Here is a 19,152-nt window from a genome sequence, read left to right as displayed (position 1 = left end):
TTGTAGGTAAAAAAAAAAAATCCTAAACAAAAAATTTTAATTCCTATTTTAAATCTAAAAAAACATACAATCCTAAATTAACTTGAACTCTAAAAATCTCTTTCCCACACAAATTCTAATTCCTAGTAACTAGATACCAATATATAATCTACCCATAATAACATTAAAAAAAAAATACAAATACAAGAAGATAAGTAAAAAAAAGGAAAAAGAAAATACGGATGTTTCAAGTTTCAAATTAATGGACACACACCGAAAAATAAGACAATTTTAAATAGATTTAAAATAAATAAGACAGTTTTAAATAGGTTTAAAATAAATCAGAGAATGAGGGTAAATAAATTTTTTATTATTAAGCTAATAATATAATATCCAAAAATTAATTTAAGTCATATATAGTCAATAAAGCGACCGTGCTAGAACCACGAGACTCGAGGGGTGCCTAACACCTTGCCCTCGGTCAACAGGATCCCTTACCCGAATTTCTGGTTTGCAGATCAATAAAATAAATAGTCAAATTTCCTTTTAATTAAGGATTTAAATAAGGTGACTTGGAACACCAAAACTCAATTTCAAGTGGCGACTCTAAATAATAAAATAATCCCTTTTCAAAATGTCACTTTAATTGGAAAACCTCTATCTTTCAAAACATACATTAAATTTTGAGGAAAAATAGGGGTGTGACACATGCAATAAATTAAGAGATAATAACTTAGCCAAAATGAAAACTCAAGTCTTAATGTATACAACTGAAAACTGAAAGACTAAAGAACTATAACTACTCATCTATGAAGCCTCTAAAACAAAAAGGGATGTCGGGACAAGACCTCCGATCATCCTAACAACTAAAGTAATAAATCAAATGATAAAAAGGGGTCCTCTGGATAGCAATGAGGCGCACCAACTGACTCTCAGTGCTCAACTGGATAAACGAGGCGCTGGATGCTGATCCTGGTTAAAATGATGCAGACCAAATGACATCAGTACATTGAATGTACAAGTATGTGAGGGGAATACTAAACAAGACATAGGTTTGAAAGGAATCTGAAATGAACAGTTACCTTGGATTTACTCAACTCAAATGCAAAGTAAAACAACAATAATAGTGCAGTTATACAAAGCATTTAAAACAGGAGGTAACAACTCAATTTGTTAAAGAGATGCAATAACAACTCAGTTTACATATAAAGTAATATAATATTGTGGGAGTTTCTGTAACCGACAATCACCACTATGAGCCTAAGTGATGATACAATGTCTTGCCTATGCTACCCGAACTGTCCTATACTTTGCCGTCATATAGAACGGCTTAACTAAGTGGATTCACTAGTATATGCTAAAAAGCATTAAAGAATCATCTAAAAAGTATAATCCTTTTCTACCCACGATGGCTACATGGTTTATGGAGACTTGAGTTATTATGAACTCGCATCCCCATATTGGTGCTCAATACTACTCCCAAAATATACTCAGCTCATATGTTTTAAAAACATAACTATTTCTTTGGTTTGAGATTATTACTGAAAACTTGGCTTAAAAACTCTATTGGAAATCGGTGTTTCCTTTCTTGCTCAAATGTGAAAATATTTTAACTCTTGGGAATACTTAGTTCCCGTATAATCTTTGAAGAAATGAACTTTACTCTTACTCTTTACTCAACTCAAAGCTTAAGTCTTAAAACAAAGTGAAAACGTTTGTGAAAGACTTTTGGAAAACTCTATGAACTTCTCTTGACTTAATTTTTAACCTCTTGACTTGACTCTTAACTTTCCTTGAATTGAATTATGGATTCAAGGTTCATGATCTCATGTTTTTGGATGATTTCATAATGTTTAGATGTACCTTAGAGTATAGAAATTGACTAGAAAACATAGGTACGTTGCTAAGGAACTAGTATGGAAAGAAGGGGCAAAAGGTGGAAGAACTGGCGTCCCTGGCGCTATGAGAGGCGCGTGGTGCCGGCCCTTGAATTTCAGGGACTGGGTTGGGGCACTCTGGCTGGCATGGCGCCCCAGAGCCCAAATTTCAGAGACCCTTTTGGGGCGCTTTGGCTGGGGAGGTGCCCCAGGCCCCTGCCCAGGTGCACTCCGACTTTTCTTCTTTGTTTTTCAACTCTAAACCCCCTATTTCAACTTGGCGCTTTCCCCAAACACTTAGAATCGACTATACCATCAATATATGTAAGATTCTACTCGAAAACACACCTAAAATCATGAATCAAACTCAAGAAACTTTAACAACAAGAACCCACAAAATTTCAAATGAATTATCATCAAGAACCTATAAGATTTGCTTTCAAAACATTACAACTTCACTGAATTGAATCATGATTGGCGCGTGGGTGAACTAACCCAACGCTATGTCATCTCACATACCTCGTAGGGATCCACCCTTGGCGAAATCCACACGCAATTCTCCAAGAAATCAAGGAATCCTTGCTTCTTCTCCTCTTTTCTCCTTTTCTTTTCTCTTCTCTCAAAACCCTAACTCTTTTCCAAAGGCGTAAACTGACCAAGTTCAGTTTAGACCCCAACTAATTACCAAAAAATGAAACTAAATTAAAGGAAAAGGGTAAAAAAAATGCCCTTATGTTATTTGATGAGTCATAAATCTTCATTTTCAAAATAAAATATATTATTTATTTTCTTTTTTAATACATTCTTTTTCTAATAATATTTTTTAAAATTAGCAAAAATTTATCTTACTTCAAGTCAAAAAAAAAAATGAAAATATTTCTTATTTTATTATAATTATTTTTTATGACAGATATACTATGATCTTATATATATGGCATATATTATTTGTCGAAAGGGTAAATGAAGTTATTCTATTTTAATTTATAAAATGACATTAAGAAGAAAAAAAAATTCCTACAATTTTATTTGTTAAACAGATTTTAAAAGAAAGAAAACAAGAACAATGTTGTTTAATAATATGTTAATTAGGAAGAGTATATGTTTAAAAAGAAAAAAATAATATATTTATTTGAAAAAGGGCATTTTTGACCATTTAGTAACTATAGGAGCATTTCTGGACCAAAGTATTGACTGCAAGGGTATTTTTGAACCAAAGTGTTGACGGCAAGGGCATTCTTGAGCCAAACTATAAACAGAGGGAATTTTTGTTCCTTTCACATAGTTTAAGGACATTTTTGACCCTTTTCCCTTAAATTAATAGTGTATGGAATAGACCATAATGCCCTTCTAAAATCTGGATTAGACTTTCCTTATTTGAACAACCCAACTTAAAATGGGCATATCTCAGTCATACAAACTCAGAATCGTGCAAACTTCGAGGTGTTGGAAAGATAATTCCAAGATATTTCCTACGGTCTCTAGAAGCACACCTAACTCATCCTCATCTAGGAGTTATGGTCGTTGGAAGTTAACCAAAAACTCAAACTTAACTTAACAAATTTCCAGATTTTTCATTCTTTCCTAAAATGACTATTTCCAATTCTAACTATTTTTAGTTCTTTCAAATAGAGAGATGTTACACGACTTAATGACACTAAAGTAAATTAGAATTTGTTTGTGCAGAATAGGAAGAAATACAAAAAAATTGTTATTGAAAAATAAGAGGAAACCCTCTATTTATAGACAACAATGGGTAGTGTAAAATTGTACGTATTGTGCCTTATCGGAAAGGTCACAGTCCCTTGGAAAAGTCACAACTTTTTAGAAAAATCACAACTTTTCATTAAAGTTACAACTCTTCAGTTTCCATTCACACATTTTTAAACCCAACAACTCACAATTTTCATGCTACTTTTCTTTTGTTGAGAAACAACACAGGGCTAAGAAGGGGGGGGGGGGGGGGGNGGGGGGGGGGGGGGGGGGGGGGGGGAGGAAATTATCAGACATCAATACTAAGAATAATTTTATTTGTAATTAGAATTGCTATAGACAATTTATGTTTTTTTTTTAACATTCTTTTTTAATGTCCAACTAACAAAGTTAATTCTATCGCAATATCACATGACACTGTTTTTTAATGTGATAATATATGATATTTTTAAGTTTATGACTCGTACATCATCTAGAAATATTTAAAAACTGACGATAGAAAACAAAACTAGTGAAATTACTTAGTCAAACAAACAAATTACAAGCAATATCCGAATTATAGTCAGATCCCAATCTTGTGTCTTTATAATCGCAAGAGAGTTTCATACTTAACTATAAGAAATATTTTGGGTAACTGGTCCTGAGGAAATAATTGCACTGTTAGAAGTTGTTGGAAAAAGTAACAAGCACTTGATCAGTTGTGAGAGATTAGTACAACAACTGTTGCATCCCTTATGCTTTGACACTAACCGATTTCTCCAGATTTATTGCATGCTCAAGTAAGAACTTCAAGAATTGATCGAGCTTTGTTGCACCAGATTTACACGTATTACCACTACAAAATGGCATAACCATACGTAGGACTTATCAATGGAACCATATGTAGACCAACTCCCAATACTCCTATTTTCGAGCCATTATATGGTCCTTGCTTTGTTGTTGAATATTCTTGAAGTTGAGATCAGGGAGAGTGTCATGTACACTGATTTTGCAGATAAGTTGCAGTTAGATATTGAGAGAAGATATGCTTAGGCAAATGGGACTCTAGTCCATCAAATTAGGAAAGAATTGCTTCCATTACCCAAGGGTATTCAAATATTTCATCCTATTTTTCCAAATTATGGAATGAACTTGCATATTCACTTAGCTGACCTGATTGCACCCAAGGGAGCAACTATTTTTTTTGTGCTAAATAATGGCTTGCACACAACATAATTTTAAAAACATTTTTTATTCTGATTCAATCACCTTTCAAAAGATTAAGTTTTAATTTAATTTAATTTAAAGTAATGCAAACTGCATATTTACGTTTTTAACCACTTGATTTGGATACAATCTTAATTAAATAACAAATTACAAGCAATATCTGAATCATAGTCACATCCCAATCTTGTATCTTTATAGTCACAAGAGAGTTTCAAACATAATTATATATCAAAAACATTTTTGGTAACTGGTCCTAAGGAAATAATTGCATTAATAGAAGTTCTTGGAAAATGTAACAAACTCTTCATCAGTTGTGAGATATTAGTAGAACAACTGTTGCATCACTTGTGCTTTGGAACTATAACCATTTTCTCCAGATTTATTGCGTGCTCAAGTAAGAACTTCAAGAATTAATCGAGCTTTGTTGTCTCAGGTTTACAAATACAAATACAAAATGGCATAACCTTGACATTCTTCAAATTCTGTAAGTAAACTTTGAATATGTTTTCTTCAAACGAGCGGTAGTCATATTCCAACAAATCAATGATTTCTTCATGATGAAGAAATGGGTACTCCTATAGATACCTAAGAAGCACAAAGCATGTTAGGTGGTAAGCTTAACAAATATAGTAATGAAGTTGAATTACACACATAAAAAATAAAATGCAACAACCTTTAAGCATCATATTAGCATATCAGGAAATATCATCAAACTTTCCAAATTAGTAGTCAACCTAAAGAGGTTGACTAGTATGGCGAAGGAAAGTTTTGAAATACAAGAACTTATTGTCAACCATCTGCATTCTATCAACGGTAAGGAGACGTCTTTCTCACCCAACACAAAAAAAGAAATCACCTAAACAGAAGAATGAGGCAGAATACAAGGTAAGTACATTGAGTTACATGGCTTAGAAATTAACATCATGAACTTATTGCTTAAATTTCCACCCCTAGCTAGCCCAAGAAAGAATGTTATAAATCAAACATACTTCGTAAAGTAGACACAAAATAATTTTAGATTCTTCATAGCTTTAGAAAAATTACTAATGTTACTGGTTAGTACTAATCAAAAGAATTAGCAATAGTTGTACCATTCTTTTTATTTCTTGTTCGTCTCTTTTACGTTTACTCTCTAACACAGTATAAACTTCGGAGATCTATTGATTTTCTATTCTTGTAAGAACCTGTAGCTTCCATCTTAAATCAATGAAGGAACCAATATTTTACCTCGCGTACTAGATCAAAACTATATGAGTAAATCAAGAGATAATTAATCAGGTTCACAATCATTACCCCCATCCTACAACCTAATGGTGTCTATGTAATATTCAGAAACTTGTAAGAAAAAACAGAGTTTAGAGGAAGAAGATCTCTTCATTCAATTTTTAAAAGTGTAGTTCTACATCAGTATAGTATTTATAGTAGGCTGAGTAGAACTAACTTCTTGTTATAAGAGTAACTAACTTAACAACCTCAGCTCCTAACTACTTAACTGCTTTCAAGAAGCACTATAGCTGACCATTAACAGCTCTAACTTTTCATGCAAAAAAGAGGATTCAATATTAATATAAGAGACAAAAATAAGGAGCTGAATTCATGATCAACATAAAAATTAAAGACATGAGACATTTGAGACTGATAACTGACCTTGATGAACCAGGATGAAAGTATTAGCTCATTAGCACAATGAACGCTTACAAAATGATCTTTCAGTATGTTCTCATCCATTGAATCAAATTCATCACTAGAGAGATCAAGTTTGGCATGGTTCAAAGATGACAAGTCCTTGAGCTCAATTTCCGTATTATCAAAATTCCCAGAAATTGTTAAATGTTCAACATATGGAGCAACAACTTCAAAGTAACAATCACCTTCGAATGAATACCAATCTCCGACAGGATGACAATGATCAATCAATTGCAATCTCTTACATCTTGGAGAAGTCATGTTCAAATGATTAAAACCACAAAATCTATGTAAATTCAAGGATTCCAATTGAGAACAATTTGAAATTATTTGTTTTATGTGTTCATCCCGGATAAACAAACTTCCTAGTGTTAAACTCTTCAGAGATTTCCAATTTAGTACATGATCGTTTAATATTCTGCAATTCTCACATTTGAGTTTTACAATCGATGAACTACTACAGAAAACTTCTGGTAGACTATAGGGTTGGTCACTCTCAATCGCATCATTAGTATAACCTATTTTCAGGCATAGATCCTCCACTTTCGTATTCATAGCAAATTCAAGCCACTTTTCAATTTTGGGAAAATAAGACACACCATCATCAGATTTGAACACAAAATTTAGATTGAACTTATTAATGCTAGAGCAGGTAAGGAGAGGTAGTACATTATCTGTTAAGAATGTACCATCAAGCCATCTGAATGACAATACTTCTTGTTGTCATAAACAAGGTTGTCAATAGAAGTCCAGAAGTATTGCCAATGTTTTGAGAGAATAGTTGTTCTGAAGGCATCTGTTATGGACAATCGAGAAAGAATTTGAACAATAAGAGCGTCAGGTGGCTGACTTATTCTATCAATGAGGCTAGTTTCTTCACATTCTATCTCGATCTTCTCTTTTTTCTCAAATGAGTTTTCAATAAGCCAACTTTCAAGGTTTCCATCATCACCACAACTGCTAGGGAATTGGCCTTTCTCGGTTGGCATGCTGCTTTTTCTTTTGTTGAGAAACAACAAAGCGCTAATAACTGAAAAGGGGGGAAATTATCGTAAATTAATGTTGAGAATAATTATTGCTAAAAATGAATTTATCATATTTTTAGTCCATCTATAGAAAGAATAATGTTGATCACATTAGCAAAGTAACATTCTGGACCTTTCGGCAAAAAGCCATCTTCATGATAAGTTTACTTGTAACTAGCTATAGACAATTAATTTTGTTTAGTTTTTCTTTAATTTCCAACTAACAAAGTTATATCTGATGACACTATTTTTTAATCTAATGGTCTGTGATACTTATATATATATATATATATTTTTTATTTATTTTTTATTTTTTTATTTTTTATTTTTTTAAAAAAAAAATTCTTAAAAATATAAGGGTCTGGAGAGGGAAAATGAAAGAGCAGATTACAAGGTAAGGAACAGAACTCTCACCAATGTAATATATCTGATTGTATTTTATGGTAAACTTTTGTTATGATGCAACGAAACAACATGTTTTGTCCGCTCCTATTTTTATGTTTTACGAAAATTAGTCTTGAAATTTGTTTTTTAAAAGGGTGTGTCTTAAGCAAAGGCAAGGATTGAATGTTCAAATGGGTCCTACTGATTTCAATTGAATTAGAATGAAATAAAAATAATTCAAACCATCATTAATCTGTGAATTGAACCTTTGTTTATCTAATGGACAAAGAAGTCAATTTTTTTAACATATAGACATGAATTAATGGCAAACCGTCAAAGTTTTTTTTTTCTTTTGTTAATTTTCTTAGATATATTCATATTATAATAAAGTGGATAACAAAGTCAAAAGCTTAACACAATCAGTTACCAGGAATATCCAAAGGATAAGCCTGCAAAAAAAATAATAATTGATTTATAGATCCATAAAAATTCTAACAAATGGAGAAGAATAATAACCACATGGAATAAACAAAGAGAAACACAAGAAAAATAGAACTAACCTTATTACTGAACATAAACTAAGCGGTGAGAGCGAGAAAGAAGCCAAAGAGATGAATAAAGTGAGAAGAGTAGGTAGGTTTTATAAAAATGTGGTGAAGTCAAGAATAAAATGAGAGCACGTGTAAACGTTACAACACTTTTAAGTTAGTAAAATTCAATAGTAATCATCAAAATACCCCTTACCCCATCAATCAATAGTAGCTCAGGGCATGCCTACGGGCTACGGGCCAATACTAACTCTTTATCCAGGGACAACTAATAAAACTACGACTCCTTCTCAAAGAACCCTTAAAACTTTATTAAGTGAAATTATTTAACAAGGATAAATCGATACAAGTTATGACAACCTTGACACGAGGAAAAATAAGGCTTTCGTTAAGATAATTGACACATACAATAGAACAAGGAAAGCAATCAACGTCATACTACTTTAGGACTCTTCCTGCGATCTCTTTTCTTTTGAGAAGATACTAGAGCGAAACAATCAACTGATTGATATTGCATGACCTAATTCAATGTATCATTTCTAGATCTAATAAAATTCAAAAAATGGAGAATAATAATACCCACATTGGATAAACAAAGAGAAAAATAGGAAGAGTAGAACTAACCTTATTACAGAACATAAACCAAGCGGCGAGAGCAAGAAATAAGATAGATGAATAAAGGGTGAAGAGTAGGTAGGTATTATAAAAATATGGTAAAGTCAAGAATAAAAATATAGCACTTGCAAACGTTACAACACTCTTAAGCTGATAAAATTCAATATAAATCAACAAATTTCCCCTTACCCCATCAATCAATCTTACCTCTGGCATGCTTACAAGCTACGATTACTACTGACTCTTTATCAAGGGACAACTAATAAAACTAATACGATCCCTTCTCAAAGATTCCTTAAGACTCTATTAAGTGAAATTATTTAACGACGGATAGATCGATACAAGTTATAACAACCCTACCACGATGATAAATGCCAACTATGTGGGGATCGATGCACCAGAAACAATGAAGAATATTTATTTTGAGTGTCCATTCTCAAAAAGATGCATACCCGCAATACTTCAGTGGCTTGGAAAAATCATGAAACAAGTGGATTACAGAGGAATATGAACAAGGATGGATAGATCCACAAGAGAAAAAGGTTGCGGAGACCTGGTACTGGTAGCATTACCAGTAGTGGTCTACCAGATATGGAAGGCGCGTAACTCTTCCCTAAGGGAGAAGGTGTCCCACCTCCATGGCGGATTATGGAACAAGTTATGCAAGAATGCATGCTATGTAAAACCACTTTTTTTAAAATAGTTTTTTGGTATCCACATTGGAGCCTAATTAGTTATTTGCCTCAAGTAGGGGCCATTTGGGGGGTAACGCTCCTACAAAAGATTTTTCTATACCAGGGCTAAAAACTAGGACTTCTTGCTAAGGGAGAACAATAACATCTATGACACTCCATTCTTAAAGTTGTTTCCCAAACCCTATAGGGGGAGATGCCAACCAACTCCCCTGTTTATGGACACAAACCTCATGTTAATGGATGAGCAATTTTTTTGTGCTAATTAATGGCTGGATTCAAAAAATTAAGTTATAATGTTGGAAAATCTAACAAATTCTTCTTAAGATTTGAGGTATTAGTAGAACAACTGTTGCATTCCTTATGTTCTGGCACTATCACCAGTTTCTCCAGATTTATTGCATGCTTAAGTAAGATCTTCAAGAATTGATCGAGCTCTGTTGCGTAAGATGTATCCGTATGACTACATAATGGCATAACCTTGACATTCTTCAAACTCTATAAGGAAACTTTGAATATGTTTTCTTCAAAGGAGAGGTATTTCCTGTCTTTCAACAAATCGATGTCTTTGTCTTCATACTATAGATACCAAAGAAGGATAAATCAGATTAGTCATTGAGGCTATAGGGGATCAAGAAATTTCATCAAATATTGCAACTTAGGAGTCGACCTTAAAAGGCTGTCTAGAAGGGGAATGAAAGTTTTGAAATACAAGAACTTATTGTCAACCATCTGGATTCTATAAACGGTAAGGAGATGTCTTCCTTTTCCAACATCAAATGGAAATTACCTAAACAGAAGAATGAGGCAGAAGATAAAATAGGAGCTCTATTCACAATCAACATAAAAACACTGGACACATTTGGGACTGATAACTGACCTTGATCAACCAGGATGCCAGTATTATCTCATTAGCACAACGTACGCTTACCAAAAATCTTTCACTATGCTTTCATCCCTTGCAACAAATTCATCATAGTAGAGATTAAGATTGGCATGGTTCAAAGATGACAAGTCCCCTATCTTAATTTCGTATAATTAAAAACCCCAAAAATTGTTAAATGTTAACATATGGAGCAACTATTTCAAAGCAACATGTATCACCTTCAAATGGATACCAATACCCACGAGGAAGACCATTATGGATCAATTCCAGTCGCCTACATTTTGAAGAAGTTATGTGCAAACAATTCAAACAACAAAATTTATGTAGCTTCAAAGATTCCAATTGAGGACAATTTGACATTATTTGTTTAATGTGTTCATCCCAGAGAAGCAAATTTTCCATCATTAAATTCTTCAGAGATGTCCAATTTAGTACACAATCTTCTAATATTCTGCAATTCTTGCAGTTGAGGTTTATAATCGATGAACTACCACAAAGAAATTTTGGCAAGCTATAGGGTTGGTCATGAACACTCGGATCAACAGTTTAACATATATTCAGGCGTAAATCCTCCAGTTTCTTGTTCACAGCATGTTCAATCCAGTTGTCAATTATGGGAAAATAACACAGACCATCATCATATCTAAACACAAAGTTTAGACTCAACTTTTTAATGGTAAAGCAACTAATATGGAGAGGTAGTACATTATCCGTTAAGGAAATGAATTTGTGCATTGTCGAGCTATTTGAACGATCATACTCCTCGTTGTCATAAATTATGTTGTTGATAGAAGTCCAGAAGTATTGTCAATCTTTAGAGAGAATAGTTGTTCTGAACGCATTTAGACAACAAAGAAAGAATTTGGATAATAAGAGTATAAGGTAGCTTACTAATCATATCAATTTCTTCATGTTTTGTCTCAATCTTCGCTTTTTTCTGACGTGATTTTTCAATAAGCAGACTTTCAGAATTGCTAGAGAATTGGTCTTGGTTGCTCATGTTGTTCAAACTGTATTACTATTGCTGCCTAAACAATAGCAGATCCAAGATTTGAAGGCAATGTTTCTCACTTCCTTTAACGTAAAGTTGCTTTCCAAGAAGGGTTTCATTCTAAAAACTTATATTTTTATAGTTTAGTTAGTAAATGAAATATTAAAAAGAGAAAAGTGAAAAAATAATAAATCGAAAAGGAAAAAAGAAACAAGCAAATAACAATGAATAGGTATAAAAAGAAGAGTAAAAATAAAAAAAGAAATTCAGTTCACCAGGATTTGAACCCTCAAAGTTGAGGGTATCAATATAAGCTTTAACTTTGCTCTGTGAACAAAAGCACCCATCAACCTTTTTGTTTAGTGGGTGCTCATGAATTGATTATATCTATTTTTCAGTAGTTTCTATAAGCATATGCAAAATTTCCGTTGGATTTAATGGGTGCTCGAGCACCCGATACTTCCTATGTGGGTCCGCCCCTGTGCCTAAAACTTTGGTGTCAGCAAACCATTCAACGACACTAAAGTACACTAGAAGTTGTATGTGCAGAATAAAAAGAATTACAACAATTTTTGTTGCTGAAAAAATGAGAGGAAACCACTCTATTTATAGACAACAACAAATAGTGTAAACATGTGCTTATTGTGTCTTACTGGAAAGGTCACAACCCGTTGGAAAAGTCACAATCCTTTGGAATAATCACAATCATTCGGAATAGTCACTATCTTTTATTAGAAAAATCGCAACTCTTCAGAAAAATCACAACTTTTTAGAAAACTCACAAATCTTCATAAAAGTTATAACTCTTCAATCCGTTTCCATTCACACATTTTAAAATCCAACAGCTCATGATTGGCATGCTACTTTTCCTTTGTTGAGAAACAACACAGGGCTAAGAAGGGGGGAAATTATTATCATACATCAGTACTGAGAATAAGTTTACTTGTAATTAGAATTTCTATAGACAATTTCTGTTTTTTTTTTTTAATTCTTTCTTTGATGTCCAACTATCAAAGTTAATTATATCCCAATATCACATGACACTGTTTTTTAATGTGATATATATGATATTTTTTTAATATATATTTTCTTAAAGAAAAATAGTCATCGGGAAAGGGAAAATGAAGGAGGAGATTACAATTAAGGTGAGGGAATCGAACTCTCACCAATAAAATGAAAATTTAGTAGTCAATGCTACTAAGATTCTCTCATGTAATAGTATACTAGTTTCTAGGAACGTGCTTTGCACGTTTGTCCTTTATCATTATTGTAAATTTTTTTATATTGTTTAAAAGTTAAGTTATAAAATATGAAAAATGATTAAATAAGAAACTATGTAGTCCACAATATTCGAACTTTAACTCATACACGTTAACTCATACAAATCACATATGAGAATCTAAATAAAATATGAATAAGTTATTCTGAAGTAGTATTGAACATGATTTTCTTAATTAATGATAGAACATTTAATTAATTATATTGTATAATAAATTAATTTAGTGTAGAGACAAAATGGTAATTCAACTTTTCACTTTGGTGCTTCCCACTTTTAATAAGATATGATGATGATTAAACTTATTTTAACATGACTTAATACTTTTAAATTATGATTATTTTTATCATGACTATTAATATGAAATATTTTTTTTTATGAGATTTTTTATTTTGTTAATATTTAGTGAAGTAATTAATACTTAATAGACTTATTTTAGGATGATTGAATATTTTTAAATTATGATCATTTTTATCATGACTTATTAATATGAAATATTTATTTTATGGGAATTTTTGTTTTGTCGTATATCTATTGTCATCACTCATTACATATATAAAAAATCTTCTGACAATAATATACATAATGAGTACTATATATACTAGATACAAAACCCCGGGCGAGCCCGAGCCCAATATATATTAGTTTAGTTATTTTAATTTATGTGATACAGATAAAATTACAAGAGTTAATCAAATTTTTAAATATTTTTATTATATTTTTAACGTACTTTTCAAATTATATTTGTGGCACATGTGATATTTTGAGAGTAATTAATTTTTAATATATTTTTTTAAAAATATTTTAAGTTGTTAAATTATTGCGATTTATGTGATAGTTAATCAAATTTTAATATATTTTAAAAAAATTAAGTACGTAATTTTTAAATAATATACGTTATTTCCCTTGTCCCATTTTATGTGGCACATGTTAAATTTTGAGAGTTAATCAAATTTTTAATATGTTTTTAAATACTTTAAGTGCGATTAATAGTACTCTTAATGCAATATATATATATATATATATATATGTTACTTCCTTTGTCCCAATTTATGTGGCATATGTGAAATTTTGAGAGCTAATCACATTTTAATATGTTCTTCAAATATTTTAAGTTGTTAATTATTGTGATCTATGATACTCTTAATGTAATTTTCAAATAATTTATGTTACTCCCTCAGTTTCAATTATGCAGTATAGATGAATTTTTAAGAGCTAACCAAATTTATAATAGGGAAAATTACGCGATTAAGCAAATTTATACTACTTAATTACTCATCATAGCTATAGTTTGCTATAATTACCACTCGCGACTAACATTATACATTAACTACGTGGGCTGGCCTCGAGTTTGTATTATTAGCCATGTTTGTATAATTCGCCAGATTTGTATAATTCGAAACAAGCAATTCTCTGTTTGATTTGTATTTGTATACGATGGTTTATATTTGTATATGACGATGATTTCTTTTGTTTTTTCAAATTTGTCATCATATACATTCAATCTTTTTGTGTATAACTTTTTAAAGTTTATATAAATTTAACGAACCGAACCGTCATTAATTGGAACAGGCAAAATTTGGGGAATTCTAGGCCACCGTTCAGCCAGGGCGGGTAGATGCCGCTAGGGCGGCAGCGCCACAGCAGGGCAAATAGTCTCCAGGGCGGGATAGGCGAGGTAGAATGTAAATAACGCAAATTATTATTTCCTCCGTCTCCCTAAAATACTTTAATTAGTCATAAAACACCCTAAAAACCCTCCAAGAACTGCTCTGAACTTGGGAAGAAGGGAGAAAGAGAATTCTAGCATGGGGATGGTGATAGCTTCCGAATTTCCGGTCAAATCCATTGTCCCATTGTCCGGAAACCAAAAATTATTTGCAAAGTCTCCACAAAAGCTTGGCGCTCAGGTAGGCTAGGTTTTACGAATGAGTAGTTATAAATATGTGTACACTGCATAATATATGTAAATCAACGGTAGGATTTATGTCACGCCCCGAGCCTACACCCTGGGCGGGACTGGCACTCGAAAACCATTGCTGGCCCTAAGCAAACCCTTGGCCTGACTTACTTACTCAACGTAATACTTAAACATAAGAAAAAGGATTCAAATGCTAAATAACTCATCTGTCTCAAACTGAACTCATAATGTTTTAGAAATAAACATTTAACTTAGCTAAAATGGCAACTCAACTCTGAACATAAGCCAATAACAAGATAATGACGAATGAACTAACATTTGACTGTCTATCTATGAAGCCTCTAAAGCAACTGAGATGGATGCTGGGAAAAGCCCCACGACATCCTAATGAACTAATAATAAAACTGAAAGCAATAAAAGGGATCCTCCGAAAAGCAAGAAGGCTCACCACAAGACTCTGAATGCTCAACTAGATCAACGATGCGCTGGATGCCGATCCTAGTTACCTGTGTCTGTATCATAATAAGATGCAGGACAAATGGCATCAATACATTGAATGTACGAGTATGTGAGTGGAATTCTAAAACAAGACATAAGCTTGAAAGGAACTGAAGAACTTACCTGGCTCAACACAACTCAACATAACTGAACTTATTTAAATATAAAACAGTTTTAAAGCAAGTGCAATATAAAGAAAAGCTATTTAAAACATGATGTCAATTCTGTATGTATGCAAAGATACATATAACTCTGAAATGCATATAAAAATACAATAAACTGTGTATATGAGAATACAATTACTTCTGTGGGAGTTTCTCTAACCGACAACCATCACGTAAGAGCTATTGTGATGATACAATGTTTTACCTCACGCTGCCAGACACGTCCTATACATTGTCGAGGGTATAGAACCGAAACTACTAAGTGGATCAACTAGTCTATGATAAAAAGCACTAAAGGAATCATCTTAAAAGTATGACCCTTTTATACCCATGGTGGCTACATGGTTTATGGGGGTTGTGAGTTGTCTAAACTCTCCCCCATATTGGTGCTCAATACTACTCCCAAAATATGATACTAGATCTTATGTTTAAAAACATATTTCTTTCTGTAATTTGAGATAATTACTCAAAAACATAGCTCCAAAGCAATCTTGGAAATCAAAGTTTCCTCTCTTGCTTCATTTAGAAAGCGATTACTCTTTTCTGAAAACCAGATCAAAGGCACTTTGGAATCAAGGTTTCCTTTCTTTTTTAAATATGAAAACATTTTAAACCCTTTAGGAATACATAGTCCCCATATACTTTTGAAGAAATGAACTTCAATCTTTACTCTTTACTCAACTTGAACTTTTAGTCTTAAAACAAAGTTAAAAGTATTTGCAAAAGACTTCTTGAAAAGACTCTAAAAACTTTCTAAACTTGGCTCTTAACTTTCCTTGAATTTGAATTTATGGAATTCAAAGTTATGATTCATGTTTCTGGATGATTTTTAGATGTTTAGAATCAATGGAAAGTGTTAGTACACTTTAAGAGGACTTAAATGGGATAAACGACGAAAAACGAGTGGAAAACGACGATCTGGGCGCGTCCCTGGCGCGCCGCGCAAGCCCCAAGTTACTGGGGCTCATTTCAGGTGTACTGCAGGCTCGTTGGGCCAGACCCTCTGGCGCTATGGGTGTGCGTCGCGCCAGCTTTTCCCCAGGTGAATTCTTGACAAATTTTCTTCTCGTTTTCTGACCTTAAATCCATTTAATCCGATTCTTTTTCTCAAATTTTCTTTAGATTCAGGTACCCAAAACATATACACAGGAATCTAACTCAAAGCAACTTAAATAATTAACATTAGACTCTCAAGAACTCCTCAATCTCATCCCAAATTCAAGAACAAAACTTATTCGAGAATACAACTCAAGAACATCAAATTCTAACTCTTTTAGGACGAAAATTGCTGAATTAAACATGTTTGACATGTGGGTGAATGGACCTAATGCTATGTGATCTCACATAACTCGTAGGGATCACCCCTTTACGAAATCCACAAGCGAAAACCTTACGAACGATGATCTTTGGCTCTTTTCTCCTCTTGCGTTCTTTCTCCAAAATCCTAACTCTAATTTTCAAAAGTGTAAAATGAATCCTATTAGTTTAGATCCCAATTAATTACCAAAAAATGAAATTAAGTCATGGGGTATGGAAAACACCATAATACCTTTCTAAAATCCGAATTGGACATTTCCTTATTTGAACAACCCAATTTCAAATGGGCATATCTTACTCATACGATCTTGGAATAGCGCAAACTTGGCGGCATTGGAAAGACTATTCCAAGATCTTTCCTACCATATCTGTAAACACACCTAACTCATCTTGATCTAGAAGTTATGGTCGTTTGAAGTTGAGCAAAAAACTCAACTTATCCTAACTTAACAAAATTTTCCAGATATTTATTCTTTCCAAAATTTCACTCTTTCTAATTCTAGCTCTTTCTAGTTACGGGGTGTTACAATATCTCCCCCTTGGGAACATTCATCCTAGAATGAGATTACTCTTAGTAGGCTAATGGCGTATCATCAAACATGTAGTTTAAACACCCAATAAGCAAAGCAAACACAACATGCCAAAAAAAGGATTAGTACTTTAATTTGGAACTTCTCCGGATTCGAAGAGATGTGGATATATCTTCTTCATATCCTCCTCAGCTTCCCAAGTAGCTTCCTCAACAAATTGGTTCCTCGAAAGGACTTTGACTGATGGTACTTCTTTAGTTCTCAACTTGTGAACTTGGCGATCTAGAATCTGAACAGGAATCTCCTCATAAGATAAGCTATCATTGATCCCAATATCTTCAGTTGGTATGATCAATGAAGGATCGCCCATGCACTTCTTCCACATAGAGATGTGAAACACCGGATGAACCACAACTAAATCTTATGATAGCTACAACTCATAAGCTATATTTCCTACCCTTTTTGATATTCAGTAAGGGCCAATATGCTGGAGACTAAGCTTCCCCTTCTCATGGGTGAAACTTTCAAGTATACCCAATCATCTACTTCAAACTCTAACTCCCTTCTCCTAACATCAGTGTAGGATTTCTGACGACTCTGCACCGTTTTCAACATCTCTTGAATCACTTTCACCTCCCCCATAACTTGATGAACTAAATCTAGTCCTATCAACCCAGCTTCACCAACTTCAAACCATCCAATAAGAGATATGCATCTTCTCCCATAAAGAGTTTCATAAGGAGCCATTTGGATGCTAGAGTGGTAACTATTGCTGTAAGCAAATTCAATAAGTGATAGGTGTTCATCCCAATTACCCTTGAAATCAATCACACAAGCCCTCAACAGATCCTCTAAGGTATGAATAGTGCGCTCTGCTTGCCCATCTGTTTGAGGATGAAAGGAAGTACATAAGTTAACCTTTGAACCCAAGTCTTTTTGGAATGACTTCTAAAACTGTGCAGTAAATTGCACACCTTTGTCTGAAATAATGGAGACTGGACCTCCATGAAGTGTAACTACTTCTTAAAGATACAGCTTAGCATAATCTTCTAACGAATGGGTAGTGTTTACCGGCAAAAAATGGGCTGATTTCGTCATTCTATCGACAATTAGCCAAATAAAATCATGTTGCTTGTGTGACCTGGGTGATAAAGAATACTCATGTCATAATACTTGAGTAATTCTAACCACCTCCTTTGTCTGAGATTAAGCTATTTCTAAGTAAACACATATTGAAGACTCTTGTGATCAGTGAATACATCTACATGAACACCATACAAATAATGACGTCATAACTTTAAAGCAAATACTACAACAGCCAACCCTAAGTCATGGGTTGGGCAATTCTTCTCATGAACTTTCAACTGTCTGGAGGCATAAGCTATAACTTTGCCATTCTGCATTAATACACAACCCAAACCAACTTTAGATGCATCACAATAGACAACAAAGCCTTACTTACCTTCTGGTAAGGTCAATACTGGGGTAGTAGTCAACCTCTTTTTCAATTCCTGAAAGCTTTTCTCACAAGCTTCATACCATTGAAACTTCACTGTTTTCTGAGTCAACTTGGTCAAAGGAGACAAAATGGATGAGAACTCTTCTACGAACCTTCTATAATAGCCATCCAAAACCAAGAAACTCCTAATATTAGTTGGAAATATGGGTCTAGGCCAATTCTACACTGCCTCGATTTTCTGAGTATCAACTTTAATTCCTTCTCTAGACACAATGTGACCTAAGAATGCCACAAACTCAAGACAAAACTCACACTTAGAGAACTTAGCATACAACTCGCTATCTTTTAGAGTCTGGAGAACTATTCTGAGATGACTAGCATGATCTTC

At 33.3% G+C, this 19,152-nt stretch overlaps 1 protein-coding gene and 2 pseudogenes across 1 annotated transcript; all 3 read right to left on the bottom strand.

Annotated features, from left to right (window-relative positions):
* Positions 1-4,993: 4,993 nt before the first annotated feature.
* On the bottom strand, positions 4,994-5,969 carry LOC125847007 (uncharacterized; annotated as a pseudogene).
* Positions 5,970-6,270: 301 nt separating this feature from the next.
* On the bottom strand, positions 6,271-9,246 carry LOC125847006 (F-box/LRR-repeat protein At1g55660-like). The gene is given in 5 exon segments (XM_049526720.1): positions 6,271-6,306; positions 6,420-7,144; positions 7,147-7,488; positions 8,295-8,316; positions 9,238-9,246. Coding segments are annotated over 5 exon segments (1,134 nt in total).
* A 767-nt stretch (positions 9,247-10,013) lies between these two features.
* LOC125847005 (putative F-box protein At1g49610) lies at positions 10,014-11,608 on the bottom strand (annotated as a pseudogene).
* Between the last annotated feature and the right edge of the window lie 7,544 nt (positions 11,609-19,152).

This window comes from Solanum stenotomum, chromosome 12, assembly GCF_019186545.1.
Source record: "Solanum stenotomum isolate F172 chromosome 12, ASM1918654v1, whole genome shotgun sequence".
Lineage (NCBI taxonomy): Eukaryota > Viridiplantae > Streptophyta > Magnoliopsida > Solanales > Solanaceae > Solanum > Solanum stenotomum.
The sequence above is the reverse complement of the archived record's forward strand: the minus strand, read 5'-3'. Positions and strand labels throughout refer to the sequence as shown.